Source organism: Gorilla gorilla, chromosome 19 (genome assembly GCF_029281585.2).
Source record: "Gorilla gorilla gorilla isolate KB3781 chromosome 19, NHGRI_mGorGor1-v2.1_pri, whole genome shotgun sequence".
In the NCBI taxonomy this organism is placed as follows: domain Eukaryota; kingdom Metazoa; phylum Chordata; class Mammalia; order Primates; family Hominidae; genus Gorilla; species Gorilla gorilla.
The window spans coordinates 48,655,876-48,683,420 of record NC_073243.2 but is presented as its reverse complement, the minus strand read 5'-3'; the positions used below and the strand labels follow the sequence as shown (position 1 = coordinate 48,683,420).

Below are 27,545 nucleotides of genomic sequence, written 5' to 3'. Positions count from 1 at the left end.
TAACGTTTAAGTCTTGAATCCATCTCGAATTGATTTTTGTATAAGGTGTAAGGAAGGGATCCAGTTTCAGCTTTCTACATATGGCTAGCCAGTTTTCCCAGCACCATTTATTAAATAGGGAATCCTTTCCCCATTGCTTGTTCTTCTCTTTCCCCATTGCTTGTTTTTCTCATTGATTGTTTTAAAAAATTTCTTAAAGCATGCAACAAACCAGGGTAGATTCAGACCATAAATTGTTTCCCCTCCATTGGGTGATAGTTCCAATGTCAGTTAGTTTTCAAAACCTTGGTTATGCTGCCTTGGATCTGTCTCATGCACATGAAGTGTGACCAGGACTTCTACCAGTTTGTACACATAATTCAGAGATCCCTGTTTCCACCTCCTGGTTTGGGGGTCCTTTTTCCGTGTGCTTATACCAGCTCGATAAGCATTCTCAAGTTTTTGCTGCATGTGTCATTTATAAAGTTCCCTGGATGGGGCTAATTTTATTTCAATGCTAGGAGAAAAAAAAGAAGGGGAAACATAATGGCAAGTCACCCCCATCAGGGTTGCTTCTCCAGGTTTTATTTTCTCTCTCCAATCTGCTTGCTCTTACTTTTCAGAATCCTCAGGTTACTACTTTTTGTATTTTGTCCAAAGTTTTTGTTGTTATCATTGGGAGGGACGGGCGTGGACTTACTCCATCTTCACTAGCCATGTTGTATTTTTAATTGGCATTTTAAAATATAGAAATGCAGATTGTAAATATCTGTGGCTTAGATGGGTTGTGGCCCTTTTTGTTTTCTGTTGATAAAAGCTATTTGATATTTAAAATAATAGATACTCTTACATAGCAGTCCCCAACCTTTTTGGCATCAGGGACTGGTTTCATGGAAGACAGTTTTTCCACGGATGGGGGGTGGGAGAGGATGTTTTCGGGATGAAATTGTATCACTTCAGATTATCAGGCATTAGTTAGATTCCCATAAGCAGCATGCAACCTAGATCCCTCACATGCGCATTTCACAATAGTATTCGTGTTCCTATGAGAATCTAATGCCACCGCTGATCTGACAGGAGGCAGAACTCAGATGGTAATGCTTGTTCGTCTGCCATTCACCTCCTGCTGTGTGGCCAGGTTCCTAACAGGCCATGGCTCGCTCAGTTCCTAACAGACCACAGACTGGTACCAGTCTGCAGCCTGGGGGTTGGGGACCCCTGCCCTAATGGAAGAAGCTTGTTTATTTTTAATGAGGAAGAATGTACGCCCTATCTTTTGGATAAATAAAACATAAACAGTTTTCATTCCTACCATTATTATGCATTTAACTAACAAATGATTAAAACATAAACAGACATGCACACATACCTTTTCAAAGAAGTAGTGTTGTGAAAAGCTTTGGAATACTGGTAGCTGTCTTGCTTTGAAATTTGAGTAAAACTTGAACTTTTAAAATTTGTGAAATATTTGCTTGAATTTTCTACTTCTTCGAAGAATGTAGAAAGGAATAATTTATCAGACCTTAATTATTCAAATTATGAATTATGCCTTTATTCTAAATGTATGATTGCCTTTCCTTTGAAAAACTACGGAAATTTTGATTATGGTTTAGTAATTTTACTCATGAACATATAAATTTAGTGATTTCAACTATATTTTTAAAATCAGTTCCTGATTAAATCATTTAGGGAAGTATGTTTAAATGAATTTTATTTTTGAAAGACGTATTTTACTGGCTTTTTTTGCCCCAAACTATTCACATTTTACTGACGGATAAATATGCATACTAATTAATAAACATAATAAAATTGAAATTATAAGGAGAACAGGAAGTTATTTGTGTCCACTATATGCCTTAATGATTTTATTGTAAAAAGTAATTTTAGAAAGTAAATTCAATTTTTGTGCAGAACCATTTGGAGTGATATATTGCAGTATCCATGTATAGAGTCTGTAAATTGGACACTGGGATTGTATATGTTATTGGCATTTTTGTCTAAAATGTCATACAAGTAAGAAGTTGATTACTACTGGCATTTGTGAAATATGAAGTATATTTCATTATGTAAGAGTATTTGGATATTTGGTTCAAACTTTGGATCTATTGTCCTCCTTTCAATAAACTCTCTGTGGGATTTGTGGCTTATGTTAAGGAGAATTAAGTTATAAAAATGACCGACTTGGATCTATTTTGAAATTGTTTAAAATTTAGAATTAACTTGATAATTTAAAAAATTTAAATTTAAAATTTTAAATATATAAATTACATTTTTAAATTTTAATAAATTTAAACAATTTAACTTGATAAAATTGGATGTTTTTATAATTTTTTGAACATTTATTTTCCTTTCCTCCTTTAAATTAGGTGCTCTGTGGATGTGTATAGTTTTAAACCCCCACTGCAAGTTGGAGCAAAAGGCCAGTTGGCTAAAACAGCTGAAGAAATGGAATAGTGTTGATGTCTGTCCATGGGAAGACGGAAATCATGGCAGTGAATTACCCAACTTAACCAATGCTCTGCCTCAGGGTGCAAATGCCAACCAAGGTGAGTCTACCATAATGTTCTGCTTAAATTGTAGCTACTTAATTATGCATATGTGCTTATAATAGTAACTTACAATGTATATGGGAAAATGATTTTACCAACTTAAGAACTTACAACTCCAGTACTTAATATGTGTTGACTGTGAGTGTATGTGTGTCTGTGTGTATGTTTTAAATTTAACTGAGATATTTGTATACTTTTTTATATTCTCAGAATACGGATGGATATAATACTTATTTTATATATTAGTATGTGTTAAAATGGCCTATTAATGATTTATTATGGACATTCTTCTCTAATTTAAAAAGATCATGGAGTAGGATGGTTAATATATTACTTTTAAAACAAACTGTCAAGAGGCTTGAGGAGCTATATGTTTTTATTTTTCTTGGTCAATCCATGTTTGATCTATTGCATAATTTAGTCACTTAAAAATTCTTAGTTTTAAAATGTAGTAAGGAAATATTTTATGACTCGACTGAAGGACATAGAATGCTGTTGACATTTTACTGGTAAATTTTTTTATTGTGAGGGGTTGTCTAGCATAGTTGTCCCCACCTGCTGTAGGCTAATAGTGCCCTCCAAGTTTTGGGACAACCAAGAAATGCTCCCAGACATTTCCAAAAGAACCTCTGTCTCATTTCTGTCCTGTTTTTTTTTTTTTTTTTTTAGCTTCTCCCTCTCTATTGTACCTGTCTATTCAACCCAAGTCTCTCCCATCTTTAAAAAACTTCCTTCCTTGGCCCCATTTTCCCTTCTACCTGCTGCAGAATGTTCTCTTCCCTTTCAAAATGAAATTCTTAAGTAATTATTTCTTGCCAATAGAAATTTTATTAACTAATTCATGACACTATTTTTGCATGATTCAGTGCATTTTTTTGGGAGAAAATTTGAAAGATTTTAAAGTCATCATAGAAGCAAGGTGGGAATTAAATAACATTAGGATTCAGTCAAGACTACATTCTCTATGTACTAGCCACATGCTGAATTTGTACTACTAGAAATAACTGGAACAATGTGCTGAGTTTGAATGTGATGTTAGTATAGTGTTTTTAGTCTCTGCAAAGAAAGAAAATGATATGTATTACTCCATAGGGACTTTTCCAATCAAAAAGAAGTTTTAGGACTTGAGAAAGACAATTGTCTGACTCTGCCTTGTCTAGAGATACTTGCCATGGGAATTCAATATTTGAAGTCTGTCATATCTTTATTGCCCATGATGATTGTATTTAATAACTTTGAAGAAAATAAATGTATCCCACATACCCCCAGTTTTTTTCCAGGTGCTCAGAATTTTTAAGTTTAATTGTTCAACATTTATTCTCTTCCGTTGCTAGGAAAGGGTATGCCTACATCTACATAGGTAATATCCTTAATCCCCTTCTATTTATACTATGTTTCATTCCCTGCTGCTTTTGGGGACTGCTACTCAAACATTTTACGTTTTACTTTTTACATTCCATTTATTCTGTTACCCTTGATTAAGCATGAATATTTCATGGCCTTAGAAAGCTGGTAAGAAATGGTCCAGCCTCCAGACTTAAAGAGTTCATTTCACTTATGGTTTGGCCTAGGTGATACAATTCGGGACCTTGTTTCTAAGGGCAGTGTTTATATCTGTTGGACCGAAAGGCACCAGGGTACCTACTTTTAGCAGAATACCCCCATCCTTCTGAGGGGCTGTCAGAAGAGACATGCCTACAGAGGAGGTCTGGTGTTCATACCTGTAGTGCCTTCCCTGTACAGCTCAGCTGGCTCCCCAGGGTAGAGCTTGTGGTGGCCAATAGAGTCCAGCAGCTGTGCCATTGCAGCTGGACTGAGTGTGCACACAGTATAGGCCATGGACGGAATTTCTTGTGTTTACACATTAGAGTGAATGTGAAGGGCTTATCCAGGCTCTGCCTCTGCTGAGGTAATTTGTTAGAATTACTGGATAACAACATTGCAATCTATACCCTTTGAAAGAGAATAATTTTTTAATATACCAAAAGTATAGCCAATTTTATAATTTTTTTAGTAGAATAACAAAAATATCTCCTTTTTACTTAATTTCCCAAGTTTTCCTTAATCAGCATGTATTACTATTTTGTGTACTTTATGAAAAATTCTTACAAATATATGTATTTATCATTTTAAAAAATTGATCAAGATAATTATATCTCTTTTTTCAATCTTACTGCAAAATTGAATAGCCACCGACATTCAAGATTTTAAAAAGTTGACTAATTTTGATACCTAGTCAAACCACATTTTTAATTGTATATCTTCTATGTCCAGCTACATACTTAATTTTATGTGTTTCCCATATTATTACAGGACTTGTCATTTAAATTTCATTTCATGAGTATTTAGCCTCTTTTGTTGTCATTGGTTTTATTAGAGCTAACCATGTTAAAAGCCTAGTGTGTGTACGCAACATTTCTCTACACTTATATAGTCACATATAAACATGTGAAAGGTTCAGGTATTTATTAATGTTTTATAAAAATGGAGTCATGTTAACAGCTTGCTATTTGAGCCAAATCAATAGGCAGACCTCTAACTCACTCTTTTAATACATGCATAATACTAAGTTGCTCTTTTAAAGTCTCGTTTTATTTTTAAATTTTGTTTCTATGATTTCAGCTTAACAAAATAAATGAAATGACAAAAGATACTTACATGAGGCTAAAAAACACTTATGTGAGGCTTGGACTTTGAAACATTTGATCAATTGACTGTGAGAGGTCACGGAACCAATTTCTTGCTGGGCATGGGTATGTTTATTCTGCTCAGCAAAAAGCCCCAGTAGATTCAAAACGTCCTTAAATGTAGGACTTTGCCTTCTCCCTTGCAGTTTCACTATCCATCCACCTCTAGTGAGGAGGCTGGGTGGGAGCCATAGCAGATCATCATTATTTATGCCTCTCAAATGATCTATCACACATGCATTTTGATATGTCTACCATTCAGGTACAGATAGCTAAGTTGACCTGAGACCAAACCGAAGTAATGTCTCTTTGTTAAAGACTTGTCAAAAGCCTTTCCAAACCAGCTGAAGTAGCTGAATTTTCAGTAAGGATATCTGTTTTAATCTCCACTGTCACTGCCTGATGGTGTGACCTTGGCAAGTCACTTTACTTCCCTTGCTTTTCAGTTCCATCAGCAGAGTAAAGGGGTTGGCATAGATGAGTTCTCCAGTCTCTTCTTCTCAATTCAGTTGTCCTTTGATTTTTGTGTTTTCCCTTATGTCTGTGGTCAGCCAAAGGTCCGGTGACAGGAAAATGAAATCTTACCAATTAAGGAAGCTCCAGATTTTGCTTCTCATTTAATTAAGTCTCAGAACAATGAGAGGTTGTACTTGAACTAGGTTAAGTACACATAAATAAAAATAGTTTGTTAACCTGATTTCCAGTTGAGGATTGCTAAAGTTTGTGCCACAGTTGAAGGTAAGTTTAGAGTGGGAACCCAAGGGGTGGGTGTGCAGGTAGAATTTGAACCATGTAATCCTTAGGAATTGAATAATCCCAGGAGTTGAGGTGAGAATATCCTTTATTCCCCAAACATTTCTTTTCTCCGTCAGGTCCTGAAACTTGAACCCTCTTCGGAGTGTATGGCTCTGCTCTTTTGTGATGCCCTGGCATACACTATGCTGGGGACATCACACCAGTCATGGAACCTGCCCAGGAGTCAGGAGGCAGCCTGTAGGGGCAAGGTAAGTGCGCTGGTTTGTTTTGTAGCTATGTTGTGTGGCTTTGTGAAATGTTAAATATATGCATTTATGCCCTTTGGGATATAAAGTGATATTTAAGCATTATATCCCAAGAAGCATAATAGTTTTAATTGTGCAAAACCGCACAATATAGTTAAAAAATACAACCAAAAGCACAACCCTTATGCATATCTTTAAAGGCTGACTGCATAATCCTGAAAGGTTCCATGGCTGGTGTCGCATCTCTTGCATAGTGTTTGTGAGAGCTGTTGATCCCATAAGGGCAGCCCACCACAGCACCTCAGAAGTGGGGAGCAGTGAGTTTTCCTGTGACTTTTGTGCCGAGTGGCTCCTTTGAGTGTATTTGGCATGGAAACTAGACTTGACAATTCTTTTTGCAGGACGCCTTTAACCTTAGCTTTAATGGCTGCAGAATGTTTGTGTTTGATAAACAAGTGAGTGAATGGTGGCTCTTGGGCTGACCTGCCTCTTAGTACTTAGGATGTGAGAGTATTCACCCTTCACCCTTCTGCTTAGGGGGTGCAGGACAATGTGTGTGGGTGTGTTCATGAACATCTGGCCACAGAATGGTATGACTGATTTATTCACATGTGAATAATAGCTGACACGGCTTTCTGAATTGTGGAAAAAACAGATTCATCGAACAGGCCACATCGGACAGTGTTCACCCGAGCCATCGAGGCATGTGATCTCCACTGGCAGGATAGCCACTTGCAGCACATTATCAGCAGTGACCTATACACCAACTACTGTTACCATGACGACACTGAAAACTCCCTCTTCGACTCCCGCGGGTGGCCCCTCTGGCATGGTAAGTGACCAAACCGGAAAGACATTTCCATGACTTACTTCTTTGTTTAGTTTCTATAGCATTACTGGAATGGGAGGTGGAGAATTGAAGGATTCAATGGGAGATGGATGAATGCTTGGCAATAGGAGCTGAGATTTTCATTCAAATCCAAGTTCAGGAATGGTTTCTTGTGTCTTTTTAATAGTATTTTGGGAGAAACATCTTACTATTAAATTCTTTTTTTATGGATATATCTGACAGTGGCAACTTTACCCCCTTGACTTTCTGTTTTAGAACATGTTCCTACAGCCTGTGCAAGAGTGGACGCATTACGTTCTCATGGGTACCCCAGAGAAGCACTGAGACTAGCAATAGCTATTGTTAATACATTAAGACGACAGCAGCAGAAACAGTTGGAAATGTTCCGAACCCAAAAAAAAGGTGAATGTGAAGGAGTTTGTTTCCATTGGAATGGGATTCTTAGTGATGACATTACTAGGTTTTGTGTTCTGGGAGAGATGGCTTTTAGAACTAAAACCATAGATGATGGCTTTACTCGCCATTCATTTAAAACAATGGCTGATCTGTGAGAAATTTGGGGCATCTTTTTCTTAGTTGAATGTTGTAAGCAAAGATTTTTTTTTTTTTAATCTTTCAAGTTAGTTACTTTTTTAAGGGGGATAATTTTCTTTATTGTTTTAATGACTATTTAGTATGTCTAAATTATTTAAAATGCATGTTAGCTAAATGCCTTATTTTGTGGAAGTGCATTTTAATTCTAACAATAAGGACACAGCCTATGCTTGAATCCCAGCAATCCTAACGTCCCAAATGGGTGCCTTAGGCAATCAGTTGACGTCTCTGTGATTTTGAATTCTCTTCTGTGCAATGAGGCTCAGTAGAGGGCCTATCTCTTAGAGTTGTTGAGAAGATTAAACCAAGTTAATTTCTGTAAAGCACTTAAAGCAAAGCTTGGCACAATGTGTAAGCATTCTAAAACTTTTTAGCTGTAATAATTTGTACATCAGGACATGTTACTATATTTACTTAAAGTGACCAGAACAGAACTGGATTTTTCAAATTCTGTAAATGACATTTGATGAGCTGTCAGCTGAAAGAACACATTTAACTTCTCTTTATCTCAGTTTATTAATCTTTTAAATTTTGAATAACTATTACTGAGTAATAGTAATTGCAAAGGGTTGAATTACATGCATAAGACCCTGATCAGATAAAGAAATGTATATGCTTTTTCTGATTAATCCATGTACATCTTGTTCCTTCTATAGGTATAAATTTTATTTTTATGTTTCTTTAGCAGGTTCGTTTTCACTCTGTGATTTTATTTTTCATTAAGAGGGATAGTTTTAGTTGCTGGGTTTTTGTTTTTGTTGTTGTTTTGGTTATATTTTTGTTTTTAATGCTTGGGTGATTATACACATACTAGAGTATAACTAAAAATTATTAAAAGGCTAGAGGTTGGAGCAAGTGTCTGTTGTAACTTTTAACAGTGAAAAAAAGTCAAAAGTTACAGTTGAACCAAAGGAAGGGGGAAGCTCAGATGGGATTGGAATGTGAGAGCCCCGATTGTGGTGACTTTGTCCAGTTCATGATGTTCTTCATATCATCACTGGTGTGTGCAAAATACATTGCTAGGTACTTTGGAAAATTTTTCTGAAATCCTTCTTCCTCCAACACATACACAGCCTATGGTGAAAGGAATTTATTTCTGAATAGTATAAAGGATAATATTCAAACAAAGAGTGCAGTACTTGTTATACTGTGCAAAAAGAGAGCCAGTTCGTGATGATCATCTGATTTTTAAAAATAATCATATTATACGTTTTATGAATAAATGTTGATTTTTAAAATTTGTTTAAAATGTTGTAATAAAAAAGGAAAGTGTAAAAATGTTAGTTCCTAACTAACTAATGTTCCTAAACATGTTTACATTTAGGTAAGTTACAGAATATGTTAACTTAGACTCCTTTGATTGTCTTTGAGATAATTCTGTAACCTTTAGGTCTAGACCATTCTTAGACCCATTTCTCTTTTATCTTGCAAGCTATGAAAACTTTTATTTCCAACCATTCTTAGGTATTGCTAGGATTACATATCTATACCTATGTCTTTCCCTTCTTTATTTTTGGTAATTGTTTTTCCGTATTTTAAAAATAGGCTTTTCATAGCTGTTACAAGTCTAAAGTACCATAATAGCTACTTGTTATGGGCCAAGATTAGTAAATGGAATATCTTATACATTTTCAAAATTATTTGGCATGATGTGTTAGCTTATTGATTCTGAAAAAAAACAGATTTATTTGATTTATTTTTGATTTCTCATATTTCCTCAGTTTCCATCACTTGACAATATATTTGTTTATATAAGCACAGCATTTCCTTTAGCCCCATCCATATATACATACACATATATATACATATATATATGTGTGTGTATATGTATATATGCAAACATATTTATTTGGTTGTTTCCAGGAGTAGTGCTCATGTTTCTTTTTTCCTACTAATTATGTTTATGAAAGCCAGCGACAGAAACTGAATATAAGGACCTTTTCAAGGAATCTAGGACTCGACTTAAATTTCAATACATTGTGCCAAGCCGTTTTTCCTCTTTTTTTTTTTTTTTTTTTTTTGACATGGAGTCTCGTCCTGTCCCCCAGGCTGGAGTGCAATGGCACAATCTCGGCTTACTGCAGCCTCTGCCTCCTGGGTTCAAGTGATTCTCCTGCCTCAGTCTCCCAAGTAGCTGGGATTATAGGCACCCACCACCACGGCCAGTTAATTTTTGTATTTTTAGTACAGACAGGGTTTCACCATTTTGGCCAGGCTGGTCTCGAACTCCTGACCTCGGGTGATCCACCCGCTTCGGCATCCCAGAGTGCTGGGATTACAGGCGTGAGCCACCATGCTGGCCTGTCTTTCATTTTTATGTACTGATAGTTGATTGCTTAAAACCGGAAGACTTGTGAAGGCACATTGGATTCATGGAATGGCTCTTCAGATATTTACATGGCAATATTTTTCTTGTATATTTTATATTGTATGTAAATTTTATTATGTTTTCCTTTAAGAAGGAGCTACTAAAATTGGCCGGGCGTGATGGCACTTGCCTGTAAATCCCAGCTACTTGGGGCTGAGGCAAGAGAATCGCTTGAACCCGGGAGGTGGAGGTTGCAGTGAGCCAAGATCGCACCATTGCACTCTAGACCGGGCAACAAGAGTGAAACTCCATCTCAAAAAAATGAAAAGAAGGAGCTACTATTATTTATTACTTTAGTAAACACTTAGATGTAAAATACTGCATTATTTACAACAATGGAATATATCTTAAACATAGCTTTTTTTCCCAGCATCCTGCAGTTTAACTTGAAAGCATTATATTCTGTGAAGAAAATGAAAAGGATTATTTCATTCAAATTATATATAATCATCTATTATCATTCCCCTTTATGGCAAAGGTTCTCTCTTAAATGGCTTACAGATTCACACTAAGGAAGATTTTCATGAGGTGATGGGGGTAATTTAAGGATATTCATGTGGGAATACAAGTCTAACCCAAGCTACAGCTGCCTTCAAGTCCTCAATTTACATGACCCAGTTAACACTGATTTAGAGAGGTCTCTTCTGCATATCGTGGTAAAGTTACCAATTGATAATTCCAGTGGGACTTCTTAGTCCTCTCTAATGCCCCCTCCTAGGGAAGTGGGGGAGTTGTTCCTAATTTCTCAAAAGAAAATTTGGAATTCATTTTTCCCTATACAACATAATTTAATAGTGTAAGTAGTAATGTTGACTCAGTACTCTAGACACATGAATTAAATAGATGTTTGGGAGCCGTCCTGGAAATTCAGTACCGTTTATATTGACTTACAGATGAACCTTTAGAACTCAAAATAGTTGACAAGTTGGGGATTATGGTACCTTTTGATTGGTTTCTTAATTAAAAGAGAATTTCGAACAGAATTCAGAACTGGTTTATCAGGATGCTGCTATTAAATGGTAAAGCCTCTGTTTTCCCCACTTCTTTCCCTTCATCTCCCTTCTACTCCCCCATTTCTCAATTCCCTTTCCTTACACAGAGCTACCCCATAAAAGCATAACCTCGATAACCAATCTGGAGGGCTGGGTTGGACATCCCCTGGACCCTGTGGGCACTCTCTTCAGTAGCCTTATGGAAGCCTGCCGCAGTGATGATGAGAACCTCTCTGGGTTCTCAGATTTTACAGGTAAAACCATTGACATTTGTCTCATGTGCTTTTCTTTTTCTAAACCCTGAATGGCAGTAGTCATTGTTTTTCTTTACGTTATGTTTTATGGAACCATGTAGTTAACAGCACCTTTGGTTAGCAAGAGAGCAAGAAAATGGGCACTATCATGCTTTCACGCAGGCTGCTACAAAACTGGGAAAAGTCTTAGAGTTGATAGTTGGCAGCCTGTTTCGAGAATCTTAAAAATATTTATTCTCTTCTAACCAGTGATTCTGTATCTACGAATTTATCCACATTTATGACTACTTCTTAGCATAAAGATATAAAATAAAGATGTACATCTTAGCATTTAGAACTAGAAAATCTAGTTTAGGTGCTTTTCAAATTTGTCTTTGCATTGAAAGTGACTTGTCACTTAAATATTTTAGTCTACTTTAAGGGGGAGTATTAAATGTCATTTAAAACTGTTTTATATCATAACATTCCTTGAAAGCTGTGTTTTGAGATTTCACTTTGGCCCATTGAAACTTAAGAATCTTGACTAAAAAGACTGCCCAAGGGCAGTAGGTGGAGGTAAGGCAGGGAGTAACGATGTCCCTTTGTTGCTTCCATGGCTGGATGAGCTCAAGTCTTGCCCCTTCATAATTTCCCCCGTGATAGTTGCCTTCATGGACTGTGGGTAACCCAGACACTGTCAGGAGGGTGAAAGGCATGAGTCTGAATTCACTTTCCTTGGGAGTTCGATGGTTGAAGTTTGTTATAATTTATAATAGAAGCACTTTAATGGAGACAAGAGAATGTTCAAAGAATCATTCCTCTTGTGATAACTGATGACTCTTGGATAATAAAAAGGACTTGAAATTGGGTTATATATGTTATGTTCCCTACTGTTTTTATTATGGAAACGTTTTGAATGCCAGGATTTAAAAAGTGGTGAGTGCAAGTCATCATGTAATTTTACTATTGTGTAATTAAATTTTGTTTTTCTGTTACGTATTCTTAGTTCATATTTTCTTAGATTTATAGTTTTCTTTGGTGATTTATTTTCAAGGGAGAAAAGTATTTGTAATGTTATATCCCCCAAAATGTAAACATTTAATCATTCATGGTCATTTTTAAAAAGATACTGGAAGACTGCACTTTAGCCTAAAAAACATGTTTTCTGGCTTTCTCAGCATTAGTCCATAATTCATTTGCTTGTACGGGGAAGTATAAATATTTGTACTTATCATATCATCTGCAAAAGTAGTTTCTGAGCTCTGATTTCTTTTGTGGCATTTTGCAGAGAGTATGGGACAGTGCAAGTCTCTGGAATACCAGCATCTACCTGCACACAAATTCTTAGAAGAAGGGGAATCCTATTTAACGCTGGCTGTGGAAGTAGCCCTGATAGGGCTAGGACAGCAGCGTATCATGCCTGATGGGCTGTACACACAAGAGAAAGTTTGCCGGAATGAGGAGCAGCTCATTTCTAAGCTTCAGGAAATTGAATTGGATGACACACTGGTGAAAATTTTTCGCAAGCAAGCAGTCTTCCTATTAGAAGGTAGCCTGATACAGAAGTTTTCCACTTATTTAGCCAATTTGACTTAGGTGCTAATCTTTCTTATGTTAAAAGTGCTATCTGAATGCATTTAATATGGTAGTTATCCTGATTGCTATAGTCATGGGGTATCAAAGACATGTTCGCTGTCTAAAAAATAGTGTCACTGAATGAAAAAGCATGGATGTTTAGATTTGTATCATTTGATTTAGGTGGTTATATATGATAGCCTATTACAAAACAGCTGCATTTAATGCTTCAAACCTTGAAAAGAACCTATTTCATTCAGACTGTGTTGTTCCTGAGATAAATGCAATTTTGATATTTAGTGCATTATTATTGGCAGGCATGTTCCTATTTCCTTGATCAATTAAATAATAAAACAGTAATTGGCTGGCCTTCCTCCAAATTGTTGGCGGTTACATGACACCTGGGTTTTGAATGTGTCATACGCACATGCTAACAAACGACTGAGGGCTGCGCGAGTGAATTTCTGCTGCACCAACTAGTTATTTCAGAGGATTCATTAGGCACAGATTCATCAAGGAAAAAGTTTCATAGAATCTGAGGCACGGTCTAATTTCCTTCTTCTCATAAAGTTAAGTTTTAAAGGGCCTAACAAATTTTGGCTGACACTATTTTTCAGATTTTTTCCCCTCTGAAAAGGTAAATGTAATTCGTGTGGTAGTGTGATCTTTCGTGCAAATTTAGGTGGTGTGTAACTATTGCTTCTGTCTCTCAAGTACATGTGTGTTATTAGTGTGTTATTATGGGATTCTCTGTGATTGATAGCCTCATAAAGTATGTTATATTCATCTTATGTTCAGAACTACTACATATAGGGAAGGGATTTAGATTTTCAGCACCCCTTTTATTTGTCCAAAGCAAAAGATCTACTTAAAAGAAAACATTTTCTTCAAACATATTTTACTTTTATATGTTTTAGAAATGCATTTTAAAGGGAAAATGCTCTTCAGGTAAACCTTCTTAATAGCATGCTTAATTTTGGTAAAAATTCCCAGTGGTAATTTTTTGAAGCACTCTCCTGAACCTGTTTTTTTCCCTGTAAAGATAAAAAGCCCATCTTGACAAATTTCAAGAGTGATCCTGATTCTTCAATTACTGTTTTCTTTCAGTTTTCTCCCATATAATTCCTAATTCCTTATGCTATAAGCAATGTCATTAGTCACAAGCATTTTTTAAATGCTTTCTGTCACTGACTATACTGAGTTTTGATTTCTCTTATACTGAAGTTTAGAAAGAAGATCTGTGATTTTCAAAGTTGATAGTGTGTGGTATCTGTATTTACCTTCCTAAATATGTCTCCATGTCCATTTTTCATGAATGTTTTTGAACTTTGCCCTAGTCTTGATTCGTCCATCCCTCCCGTCAAACATTTTTATGAGTACTGTGCCTGAGAAGGAGCATTGTTGACTCATCTCTGCCTCTTCTCCTTTCCTGGCCCTGCAAGGCCCACAAAGAGTGAATAGGTGCAGGACAGGAGGCAGTCCAAGGCGGGGAGGCCACAGGGCCATTACTGTAAATGCTAGAAGATTGAGAACTCCATGACTGAATTGACTACACGAGGGCACCAAGTTCTTCGTGCAGTTATACTCTTTGCAAATGTCAGAGGCAAATTAGTTAGTAGGCCCAGATATCTGGAAAGAGGAAGGAGTAACCCAGTATTGTTGCTAGTATTAATCCCTCCTGGCCACAATATTGGATAGATAAATTAGCATATTGAACAAGCACCTCTGGGGAAACTTGGTGCCAAATATCAAGTTGTCATTATTCAGTAGTACACTAGAGTCCAGGAATTACACTAATTATTAATCCACAAATAATTATTGGATACCTGACTGAATGTTTTACTTGTTGAGTGGTATCATAGCAAATAATTGATTATGTATCCTGGATCTCCTGAATAGTACAAAAAAGGTAACTTGGTGGTTTAAGGGGAAACAGTGAAAGAAAATGAAGGAGAAATGAAGACTGTGGCTAATCTATAGATTTGCTATAATTAGTCCTTAAGTAAAATAGTTAGTGTGTTAGATTGGGCTGCCATAACAAAATACCACAGATTGTGTGGCTTAAAGAACAGAAATGTATTTCTCACAGTTCTGGAGGCTGGGAAGTTTAAAATCATGGTGCCAGCCTCATCATTGGCTTCTGATGAGGGCACTCTTCCTGTCTTGAAGACAGCTACCTTTTCTCTGTGTCTTCACATGACAGAGAGATCAAGCTCTCTAGTGTCTCTTCTTACAAGGACACTAATCCTGTTGGATCGGGGCCCCACCCTTATGACCTCATTTTACTTTAATGCAGGCCCCAACTTTGGATACAATTACATTGGGGCTGGGGGCTTCCAAATGTGAATTTTGGGAAGAAATACATATTTAGCCTGTAACAGTTAACTTAAATAATGTAGCCTTGGTATATGAACAAAAGGTGCAGTCATAATGCTATATGAACTTTTGAAAAATATCAAATCACTAAAACATTTAAAATTAAAGATTAATAGATTTGGTAAAATTAGAGATTTAGATGTTAGTTTAGGTGAAAAAATTTGTATGATTTTTAAAGTACTTAAATAATGAATAATTCAAAAATACTATCAAAAAACTCAACTGAATTAAAATAACCTCCATTAAAATGACCTAGAATATATTGTGCTCATAACCAACCACCAGTTCAGTAACTGCTCTTACCATTTCTTCTGAACTGCATTTCTTGCATTCTAAACTCTTCACCACACTGATTTTTCTCATGGAAAACAAATATAGCATGTCATCTGAGCAGTGGTGTCATGGTTCATAATTCTAGAAATCATGAAACAGATGTTACCCGAAGGTGACATGGAAACTAATTTATTAAACACTTTACAGTAACTAAACCTCAGAGTACCTTAGTGCAAAGTGGTTGAACTAACCACTGTGGTTTCCTTCCAGAATTTATTTTAAAAGTCTATGTTGCCATTCTCAAAGCAGCATTCAAGGAGCACACAGGGGAAGTCGGCTCTGCCACCACGCCTGTCAGAATTTACTAAGAAATGAATGTTGACAGCTTAAGTGTAATTTTGCTTTTAAAATTGGCTTTCAGGAGCCCAAAGAGTAGCAAACTTCCAGTTACTTTAATTTTTTTCTTTTGCCTATGATGCGTATGAAATGGGTAACTATTCTTTTTATTAATAATCACTTTCTAGGAATTAATATCTGTTGCCACTCATTAGAGGCAACAATGTGTATAGTTAGAGAGCTGTGGTTCAGAATCCTCCCATACCTCTCACCCCTGATACAGAGGACCATTTTCTGGAAACCTGGCATTTTTGTGTCCCTAACCCTTATTGGGTCCAGGGGTAGGTTCCATAGTTAAGCTGTGGTGTCATCTGTGCATTTGCAAATCAAGATGCTCTGATGCCACACATTGAGAGAGGATGTTGCTCAAATGCAGCAAGGTTTTACGCTATAGAGGGTTCCTTTCTCTGAGGCACTTGTATTGTGAATGCTGTCTGCCCCTGAGTTCTGGGTTTTTCATCTAGCTGTGGGACAGTTAGGGGTTTGTTTATGAGGTGAAATCTGTAAGGGATACTATACCCTGAAGAATCTTTTTTGATTAAGGATTATATTCCTTTCTATGTCATTTACTTGAAATTCTTATTTGTATATGTTATAACTTTATGTGACATTTTAAAAATATGCTTTACAAGAAGTGTTAGTTCATTTTTTAGGAATGTAAAATGTGTATGCTGTCTTCCCACAGCCGGACCATATAGTGGTTTAGGTGAAATAATCCATCGGGAGAGCGTTCCAATGCACACGTTTGCCAAGTATCTCTTCACCTCTCTCCTACCTCATGATGCTGAATTGGCATACAAAATTGCACTGAGAGCAATGCGGTACGTATTCACAGCCCAGCTGGGCAGAGGCAGGCCACATTCCCACTGGGAAGCATGGCTGTTAACTGACTTACTCCTTCATGTTTCTTATAGGCAGCAGAAAAGCTAAAGAAACTATGTATTTATGCTTCCTGGATTGTTGTGGAGGTGATTTGCTTGTTGGCTTGTTTTGCTTCTGTTTAAAGTAAGGGAAGGATTATCCTTGCTGCTATCAGACTCAAGCACACTGTGGCTTTTTCCTACTTTTTCATGAAGCACAATTCAAGCCAAGTTTAATCATAAAACAGCAACAGTTGAAACCTTCATAAATGATTGTTTTGAAAAAATTGATTTTTGAAGCAGTAGTAAATAGTAAATATACTGGCTTGAATATAATTGAGGGAGACCTTCACATCTGCTGTAATTCCACATTCCATCAGTAGTGCAGGAAAGCAACTCCCTGTATTGGCAAGGCACATCTATATTCACTGGAGGCTGAGAGAAGGTGGGACGTGCATTTAGCAGTGAAGGAGTCGCTATTCGGGGTCCTTCAGGCTCTGCCTGCCTCTCTTCTGACTGCTTCCATCTCCTCATCGGTCTCTCCTTTTCAGCAATAACAGTTAGAATATGTTGTTCTCTATCACCCACCTTTTTATTTCTACATTCTTTTAAAAGTTATTTCACATAATAATTATTTTTATCACAGATTTGTTCAAGGTGAATATTTTAATGAGTTCAAGATTATATTTTAATCTTACAAATAACCTTTAAATTTTAAGGACCTAAAAGGTACATCCATCTTTCTTAAAACATCAGCATTTTCTTTTTCCTTTAAAAAAATTAATAAAACACTCCTGTGCTTCTAATGGAAAGTACAGATCACCTAAGGACAAGCCATGTTGTAGACCTAAAAGCTTGTGTGTGCTGATTAATAGTTTGATCTCAAGAAGCTTTTCATCAAAGATTCTATGTCTGTAATCAGAGAAGTAGATTCTAAAACAAATCCTTGCCTATAAATTACCAGTGTCCCCAAAGTTACTCTGTTCTGAAAGTATTGAGTGTAGCTTATGTCTATAAGGACGCCTCTTTTTTATGCAGTGATAAGGATGTGTGTATGTGTCTGTGTGTATACCTATGTGTCAGTGTTTTAAGGCTGACATCCTGTAATTTGACATGCTTTCCTTGGCAATATGGAATCTTACTAACCTGCTGGAGAATCTTCTTAAGTATTCTTTTTTCTATTTTTAAAATACCAGAAAATAAGTCAATAACAAACATCAGCAAAAGTCCCCCACCAAATTACATTATACCACTTGGTTTATGTTTTAGAGCACGATTTTAAAATAAGTGGGTTCCTATTTTTATTTTTGGAAGCTGAAATGGAGGCTGTCTTATGAAGACATATGCTCAACTCTATACTTACTCAAATCTTAGGAATTCTAATCTTGTTTTAAAGGGAAGATGTTAATGTTATGATGCCACCAGATGCTGTTGCTACTACCACTGGCAAAGTTTAAGGGTAAAATAGCATAAAGTTTCTGTGTGGTTCTGGCTTATGTAATGGTATGTGCCAGGCAGAAAGGCTTGCTTTTCTAACACTCACAAACTCATTTATATTTGTCCTTGGTTGCTGCCAAGGCAGTTTCTTCATGGGGAATAGTAGCAGGGTACAGGGGAATTTTTTTTCCACTTTCTCTGTTCTATCTGCCACTACTATCCTGCCAAAGGTCTGCCATGGAAGGCAGGTATGTGCCCCACCAGGTATTGCGAGGCAGCCCAGGGGACAGGAAGGAAAAGAGAGATGTAGCTCACTTGCTTCTTAGTCCTTCTGGAAGAGGAAGGCTAAGGAAGGTCATCTTCAGCACTCATTTTCTCATCTTCCCAGGGATGTTGATTAGTTTCTTCTACAGTAAGTCTGGCAAGACCTGCCTGTGAATACGAGGATATTCAGAGTTTAAAAAAAAAAAAGCTAAATAGCAACCCTGCCATTATTCTTACTACTTACCTGCCTACCTTGCCACCTTCTCTACTGCTGACATCTTTTTGTTCCTAGATAAAAGGAGAAGAGAATGAGCCATTTGGCTTACCAGGCAATAATTGCTCTTGGGTGGGGCCTTGAGGCCAGCATCACTCCCAGACCCAGCTGACTCTTCTTGGTCTCCAGCTCTTATCTTATTTCATAGTTCTTAACACTGGTGTACTTGACTGAAGGCCAGCATTTTGATGGTTGTAAATAAATTATTTCAATTTTAGGTACTCTTCTAAGCTTTTTGGTACTTTTAGAAGAGATTACTAAATATTTGCTTTGCTTTTAGAAATTTTTTCATCAGCATATTCTTTTTTTATTTGTTTTGAGACAGGGTTTTGCTCTGTTGCCCTGGCTGGAGTGCGGTGTGGTGTAATCATGGCTCCCAGGCTCAGCTGATCCTCTCATCTCAGCCTTCCAAGTAGCTGGGATTACAGGCGCATGCCACCACACCCAACTGATTTATATTTTGTAGAAACAGGGTTTCGCCATGACAGTATATTCTTAATAAAAAATCAGAAATCACTCTGAATTTATGCAAAACTGTCAAGGGACAGACACTTAGGTCACATTTATCTTCTATAGTATGGTTGGTAGAACATAGTCTAATGTCAAATTCCTGGAGTCATAAGAAACTAATTGTTCAGAAAGTATGAATGGATGGAAAAGAGGTAATTTTTGTCTTACTTCCCTTCTTGTTTTATGTTTAAATAGGTTAAGCTTATTCATCTTAAGTACTCACTGCTTCCTGACTGTGATCTCAGTCTTAAATATCCATTTCACTATCAGTTTCTGTTGACTTATTTTTTGAGTCATAGAATTCAAAATTTGTAGGTAAACATCAAGACCTGTGTTTAAAAGTTCTTCGGTGTTTGTGTATCTTAATTTCTTTGAATATTGTAATTTTCTGAATGGTGCTAAAGAAAGAAAATCTCTTAGGTTTGGGTGATGAACAACTAACAAGGTTTGGGTGATGAACAGTTATTATTAGCAAACAATTAGTAGTCCAAAAAATCTAGGTATTTTGCACCCACACAGCAGAGTATAGCTGTACCAGCCCTTGCTGAACTTGAGTAGAGGCCTGAATATCTACCCACTCCTCTGGCTTCTGCTGGCCAGTCTTTCTGGCCAAGGACATGGTCAAGAAATAACTAGGGGCCACCTTCCTTGTCTTCTCATTATAGGTTACTAGTATTGGAATCTACTGCTCCATCAGGAGACCTCACCCGCCCACACCACATTGCATCAGTTGTTCCCAACCGCTACCCTCGCTGGTTCACTCTAAGCCACATTGAGTCCCAGCAGTGTGAGCTGGCATCCACCATGCTAACTGCAGCCAAAGGTACTGTACTGTCCTGAGGCCTCATAATTGTTTCATTCGTTTGCCTGTTTATTTTTTTTAAGTCTTGTTTTCTATCAAATTCTCAGCAGTGGTGTTAATGTCAGATAGGTTGAAGGGATCTTTTTCTTTAGATGTTAGCTTTTAAGGCAAAACAGGTGGCATTTTCCTCATTTACCTGCATCATTAACTTGCTGCCAGCAGAGTTCAGGTTAGTTACCATGCCAAGAAAATATAAATGGTTGAAATTCAGAAGCAGATTTACAAGTTGGGTTACATTTTTTTCTTCCTGAAATATTCACCAAAAATACATAAGTAGGAACTAGGAGAGCTGTTGCTGTCTCATGTTGGTTCTGGTTCATATGTGCTTTGAGTCATTGAGGGTGTGTCTCAGTGTATCTTTTTTTGTGAAGCCGAGATTCACAGACATTGCAGTAATTATGGGAGCCCTAGTTGTAACACCTGTGCCATCTGTGAACATGTTAAGTAAATTAACTTGTGCTTTATGTTTTGTTTTGTTTCTTTTTTTCCCCTCTGTGTGTGTGTGTATGGTTGTATGATTTTTGTTTATTTGTTTGTCTTGCTTTGCTTTGATTTGGTTTGGTTTGGTTTTCCCTTGTTCATTGCAGGCGATGTTCGGAGGCTGGAAACAGTATTAGAATCCATCCAGAAAAACATTCACTCCTCATCACACATCTTCAAGCTTGCCCAAGATGCATTTAAAATAGCAACTCTCATGGACAGTTTGCCAGACATCACTCTTTTGAAAGTGTCTCTGGAGCTGGGCCTGCAGGTACATGACTGGTAGTCTTTCCTGGGACATCAAAGACTGCTAAATAAAGGCACCTCTTAGGGTTGTTTTTGTTTGATTGGATTTTTGAGTGCAGGTAAATGACTCTTTGGAGTACAAATCTGTTAGACTTCAGGAGAGAACTGTATTTCAGAGACGTGGTCATTCCCAGCTGAACCAGACTGCTATGTAAGGTGCATGGACTGTACATTTAGCAGCCTAATTTGTGTCTTTCAATTAAAAAAAAATCATTTTCTGAATTGCAGCCTTAATGACACTGTTTCTCCTTTGAATGAAGGGAGAAGAATTATTGCTAATAAGAGACTTAAATAAAGCTAGCATGTATAATGAAGATTCAGTTGTTAGGGTTAAATTTTTAGAGGAAGTATAAATTTTTATTGATGTTTGCATTTTCATAATAGATGGGCAGTTCTAGCTCCTTTTAATAACTCTGAGAAAAATAGGTAAAGGAGGAGTGATCGGGCCAGAGTCCAGTTTTAGATTTCAGCAGAACAGAATACCAAGGACATTTTGAGTTCGTCATGCAGATAGATGTTTGCTTCCTTATAGTTTCTGAACAGATCACTGGATAAACCAAGAACTAAAAAGTTTGTTTCATTTTTCTCATGGAATCTCTATTAACATTTGCTTTCTTCCCATTAAAAAGCAGTGAACAAAATTGTTATACCCCAGTTACCTAAAGAATGGGGAGTATAATCCCCTGATTGGATAATTAATCTGGTTTTTTAGTTGTGGATTCTCCCTTACAGTGACTAATAATGTTTAAATAATAGGATCACAGGAAAATGTACCTACCACGGTAACATAAGAGTACTGTACCAGCAAAGGGTATAGAAGATTGCTTTTAAGCTATATAGTGATGGTTCAGAAGTTTTTTTTTTTTTTTTTTTTAATTCTTGTTATTTGGCTAATTTCTGTCACCATTTGCCTCATCTTAAAGATGTGATGCAGAAAGAACCATTAACATGAGCTCTCTTGTTATTTGGAATTCATGGTAAATAGGATATGCACGAGAGCTTATTCCTTGACTCATTCTTTCTAGAACCTAAGAAGGAATCTCAGGCCCTTTGTGAGTATATCTAGAACCTAAAAAGGAATCCCACAGGGCCTTTGGGGATATGATGTCCCTGGATATTTTGTGGTTTTTTTTTTTTTTTTTTCAGATGGAGTCTCACTTTGTCACCCAGGCTGGAGTGCAGGGGTACAATCTCAGCTCACTGCAACCTCTGCCTCCTGGGTTCAAGCAATTCTTCTACCTCAGCCCCCTGAGTAGCTGGGACTACAGGTGCACGCCACCACACCTGGCTAATTTTTGTATTTTTAGTAGAGACGGGGTTTCACCATATTGGCCAGGCTGGTCTCAAACTCCTGACCTCGTGATCCATTCCGCCTCAGCCTCCCAAATTGCCAGGATTACAGGCGTGAGCCACCGCACCTGGCCATCCCTGGATATTTTGAATCTTTAAAGAATGGAGGAAGTATGAAGAGGTAGATATGTTTATGTAGGGACTTCTTGTTAGAAAGTGAAAAACAAAATCAGATCACTAATGATATCAAGGATGATTTTTTCCCCCATAAACCTGGAGTTACCTTCATGGTCACCAGAAAAGAGCAATCAGAGATTGAAGGAATAACTAAAATGATTGTTTTAAAATACCTCTTTCCCCACTGAGAGTTCCTGGTTAGAATGAATTCACAGGAGCCTCAGAAATTGAACTATGGAATGTTAAATCTGGGGAGGGAAAAAGGGCATGGGCTGTGTTTAATGCTCCAGTCCAGCCCTCTGATTTTGCAGATGAGAAAAGATAGAGTAACTGGTTCAGATACCACATCTAGTCAGTGGGCCCACCAGGAGGAGAATATGGGCCTCTTGCCAGGAGGAGAATGTGGCTGTGGCAAGGCCACCTGGGATAGCCATGGACAAATCCAAATTCATATGTAGAGCTTTGCTCTAAATTATGCTTTCATCTTCCTGGTGGTAGACAGTAGGTATGCCTTATATGCCTTATAGTTTATCCCCCCCTTTTTTTTCATTGACTCAGGATAATTTTCTAAAACATTTTGTTATCCTGTTTTTATAGGTTATGCGAATGACACTGTCAACCTTAAATTGGCGACGGCGGGAGATGGTGAGGTGGCTGGTAACGTGTGCTACTGAAGTCGGTAGGTAAACTCTGGAACAGAAGCTTTCCTAGGTGCCTCATGGTAGGATTTAACTTGTCAGTTACAGACATGTGAACATATTCACTCTTTTACGTTGACTTCTCCAAGGCTCCTTCTAGCAGTCCACGAGGGCTCCCTTCTCCCCGACCCCTTACCCCTAACCTTCAGTTATACATACTTGTATTATTCAACTTGAAACGGTCACATTTGTGAAGCTCCAGCTTCTTATTTAAAATGGTATAAGTCAGTGAGTAAACTGTTTTTATTCAGTTCATATACATAAAGTTACCTAGTTGCACTGTTTCTTCTTTATCATCTGAAGGCATACATCATGGTATCTAGCAGAGAAGTGATAACCACTGGGTGTGGTTTAGGTGATCCTCCAGATGTGTGAGCAATTGTAGCTGGCCATAAGAAGATTCCCTGGCTGCCCATAAGCTGCCATTTTGTGAGGCCCTTCAGCTAACTATTTCTCCGCTGCAGCAGTAGATCAGTTCAGAAGAAAACTGTACATTCCCAGCAAGAATGCCAACAGAAACAAATGGTTGCTATTTAAAATAAATATTGGTTAAACGTTCTTTTTTCATATTTGCATCAGAAAGGGATACATACTTCATGCTGAGAAAACACTGCCATCCCAGTGTTTAGATATGACACAGCATATACTATAAAATTATTATTTTTCTTTCACTAACGTATAATGGTTTTTTTATTTTGGAAAAAGGGAAGCTGGTCTCAATATAAAGATTATCTTTACATCATTAAAGTTATGCTTTAGTGAAGCAAAACAAAAATAATACTAATTTAAGAACTGCCACACAACTTCTCTGCCCCTGCCCCAAGATATAAACCTGATTTCTCTCTGAGACCTAGTACCTTCTCTTCAAATCATTCACTTTTAGGATTTTCCTACAAGTGAGGGATATTGGGTCTGTGAACGTAAAGTGATTATTTTAAAGACATGATCAGCCATTTCCAACGTTTGATTCATCTGTAGGTCTGCTTCTATTGACTTTGTTCTCTTGATTATGGGCCACATTTTCCAGCTTCTTTGTGTGTTTTAAACTTTTGTATTATGTGTACTTTTACCTTACACACAAGCACATAAGCCATGTAAAGTCCCTGTTTTGGTGAGGTTGCAATTTTTGAGCCTCAAATTCTGACAGGAAGCCCCAGTGAAGTAGAACTCATTAGCAAAAAGCCATTGTCTGAAATGGCAAGCAGCACAGTACAAATACCAGCTACCAAGAGGATTGGTTCTTTATTATAGCAAGTTCATGTTCCTTTCAGGCATTTCACTGAATAACAATTCATAATGACCTTATTCTTAAAGGTTTCTCACAGGCACATTACTTTACAGGATTTTCTAGCCTAGCTCATGTCCTATGATGGTTAACAATGTAAACACTGGTTGTAAAAGTCAAAATAAGGCAGGACCTCTGGGCAGCCTCCTCGTCAGTAATAGAGCCTGTCTGTGTTCCTTGCAGGGGTTTATGCCCTGGACAGCATCATGCAGACCTGGTTTACACTCTTTACTCCCACCGAGGCCACAAGTATAGTTGCAACTACCGTGATGTCCAACAGCACCATCGTCCGCCTCCACCTGGACTGCCACCAGCAGGAAAAGCTGGCCAGCAGCGCCCGGACACTTGCACTGCAGTGTGCCATGAAGGATCCACAGAACTGTGCCCTCTCTGCGCTAACCCTTTGTGAAAAGGATCACATAGCTTTTGAGACGGCGTACCAAATTGTTCTCGACGCTGCTACGACCGGCATGAGCTATACACAGCTCTTTACAATAGCACGGTACATGGAGCACCGCGGGTACCCCATGAGGGCCTACAAGCTGGCCACCCTGGCCATGACCCATCTCAACCTGAGCTACAATCAGGACACACACCCTGCCATTAATGACGTTTTGTGGGCCTGTGCGCTTAGCCACTCCCTTGGTAAAAATGAGCTTGCAGCTATAATACCTCTGGTGGTCAAGAGTGTCAAGTGTGCAACGGTACTGTCAGACATTTTGCGCAGATGCACTCTGACCACTCCTGGCATGGTGGGACTTCATGGGAGGAGGAACTCTGGTAAGCTCATGTCACTGGACAAAGCCCCCTTGAGGCAACTCTTGGATGCCACGATCGGGGCCTACATCAACACAACGCACTCACGGCTCACACACATCAGTCCTCGGCACTATAGTGAGTTTATAGAGTTCCTCAGCAAAGCCCGAGAGACCTTCTTAATGGCGCATGATGGACACATTCAGTTTACACAGTTTATTGACAACCTGAAACAAATCTACAAAGGCAAAAAGAAACTGATGATGTTGGTTCGGGAGAGGTTTGGTTGATAGATCTTGTATGAATGGGGTGGGGGGTGGGGATGGGAGGGATGGTTTGTTTTTACTTGAGCCTGCCTTTGTACCCTTTTTAACTTAAAGAACAGAGCCACACCGGTATTATATGTGTATAGTTATATTGCGTTTGCAGACTAAATTGTCATGTTGTGAAAGTTTGTGTGTTTTTTATTTTTTCCCTATTTCTTTCTTTCCTTTATTTTATTATTTTTTTTAATTTTTTTTTTCTGGTTTTGTATGAGAGAGAGGTTAAAAAGGTTTGGTTTACACTGAGTATATGTTGTCAAGTGGCAAAAGTCCACATAGCTCTCCTGTTTTCTGTATACGTTCACAGCCTCAAAAAAAATAATTGAAATGGCTTTAAAAACCAAACAAAACACCTCCATCCTGTGATAAGTACCTCGAATGGATTCAGCTTTACTCCTTTGTAACTCATCTTTACATTTTCAGCATATTTAAACAAACCAACAAAATGAAATACTAATAGTAAAAAGGCTGACCCATGTGGCTTTGCAGTGCTGTTCGTCCAGAAGCATGGCACACGATGCTTGTGCATGTGGAAACTTAGCGACTGTCAACATACATTCTCAGGGATTTATCCAAAAAAATTAAAAAAAGAATGAGAGCATTTATTGTACTGTATATATATTATAGTATATGTCTGAATATTGAAAATATAACATTAACTAATTTATAAAAAATATTCTATGTAATGCAAAATACTTGAAGCTGCAGTAGCTTGGTTTTAAACAAAAACAAAAAAAAAACTGAGAGAAAACCTATCAGAAGGACTAAAAGTACGCCTTGCTTCAGGGTTGGCTCAGGTGGTGAACTTCATGCTGGGCATCTATGCAGAGCCACCTTTTGGATTGCATGGTTGGACTGAGACCTATTGGGAGAAATTATATATGTATATATATTTATACAACTTATGTATACATATATATATATGTATACACACAGACACACACATACATCACCAACAACAACCACTACACCACACATGCTTATAACAGGCACTAGAATAAAGAGGGACAACAAAATACACAGCCAGAGCAGCAAGCCTTAGCATTAAGAATATACAATATGCCGGAATTGGGGTTCGTGCCTCCTAGCCTAGGAAACTTAAAAGAAATATCCTTTTGACACAAAACACAAAATGTTTTCCAAAACAATTGACATAATGATACATTACGCCTTTGCAGTGAGCTAATAATAAGCTAACCTTTGTGCACAAATAACATTATATATATTATATATCTATTCTGCATAGGTATTTTGACTTTGTGCAGGACAGAAAGTTGTGTAGGTATGACTGTTCTACTTTTCAGTTTTCTTTTTTTTTTAATATATTTTATTTTCTCTAGAAATTACTCAAACAAAAGCAGCCTTCTATCTTGCCTTGTCTTAATGCTTTAAAATAACCAAACTGGAGATCTAACTACCAAACTGTTCATTATATTATTAAATACCAACTTTGGTTACAGTATAGTGTCTTTACTTTAGCTGATGGTTCTGTAACCTTGTGCTTTTTAAAGCAATTTTTATGTTTTGGTGCAAAAGTTGTCCAGTGTCTCTTGTTCCCTTCACTAGAGAACATGCTTAGAGGTATGTTTGTAGGTATTTTTGTTTAGAAGAACTATTTCATGCGCTCCATTTTATTTATTATAATAGGTAAAAAGAAAAAAAAAAGGTTGTACTTCATCACCCATGTAAACATGCTCATGAAGTTGAAAGTAATTAAGATTTGATACACTGATATCAATTTATTTATGTAACTAAATCACTGTTTTATAAACTTGTTAATGATCAACAATTTTTGTTTTGATTAAAATTAGTTTTTTGAAAGTTGATTCTGCCTCCTTTATGGTATATCTCTTATTGCACCTGAATTTGGTGATTATAGACTTGGGTAGTACTACGCCTCCAAGTGTCTAATACTATATTGACTCATCCAGTAAACGTTTATGTGCTATTTTCCAGGCACTGTGCTAGGCCCTGGAAATGTAATGGTGAACAAAATCAGACCCTGGACCTCACTGTCTGCTTAATGGAGAAGGCAGACATAAACCAAATAATCACAAAGATAAAATATGAAACAGAATAGTCTGTTTTCTGTCTGAACCCTTGGTCGTTCCTCTAATAAGCTATAATTTAGGATGCTCAGTACTTAATAT

The 27,545-nt window shown here is 37.3% G+C and overlaps 1 protein-coding gene across 1 annotated transcript in view; it reads left to right on the top strand.

The window, feature by feature from the left end:
- ZSWIM6 (zinc finger SWIM-type containing 6) overlaps positions 1 to 27,221 on the top strand; it is a 211,161-nt gene extending 183,940 nt beyond the window's left edge. Inside the window, exons 5-14 of the mRNA XM_031003380.3 lie at positions 2,346 to 2,525; positions 6,872 to 7,048; positions 7,322 to 7,468; positions 11,128 to 11,274; positions 12,542 to 12,802; positions 16,559 to 16,694; positions 19,884 to 20,041; positions 20,668 to 20,831; positions 22,931 to 23,012; positions 24,500 to 27,221. Of these exons, the coding sequence (XP_030859240.1) occupies positions 2,346 to 2,525; positions 6,872 to 7,048; positions 7,322 to 7,468; positions 11,128 to 11,274; positions 12,542 to 12,802; positions 16,559 to 16,694; positions 19,884 to 20,041; positions 20,668 to 20,831; positions 22,931 to 23,012; positions 24,500 to 25,362 (2,315 nt within the window). The 3' untranslated portion in view covers positions 25,363 to 27,221. The remainder of the gene's footprint in view (positions 1 to 2,345; positions 2,526 to 6,871; positions 7,049 to 7,321; positions 7,469 to 11,127; positions 11,275 to 12,541; positions 12,803 to 16,558; positions 16,695 to 19,883; positions 20,042 to 20,667; positions 20,832 to 22,930; positions 23,013 to 24,499) is intronic.
- Positions 27,222 to 27,545: the final 324 nt, after the last annotated feature.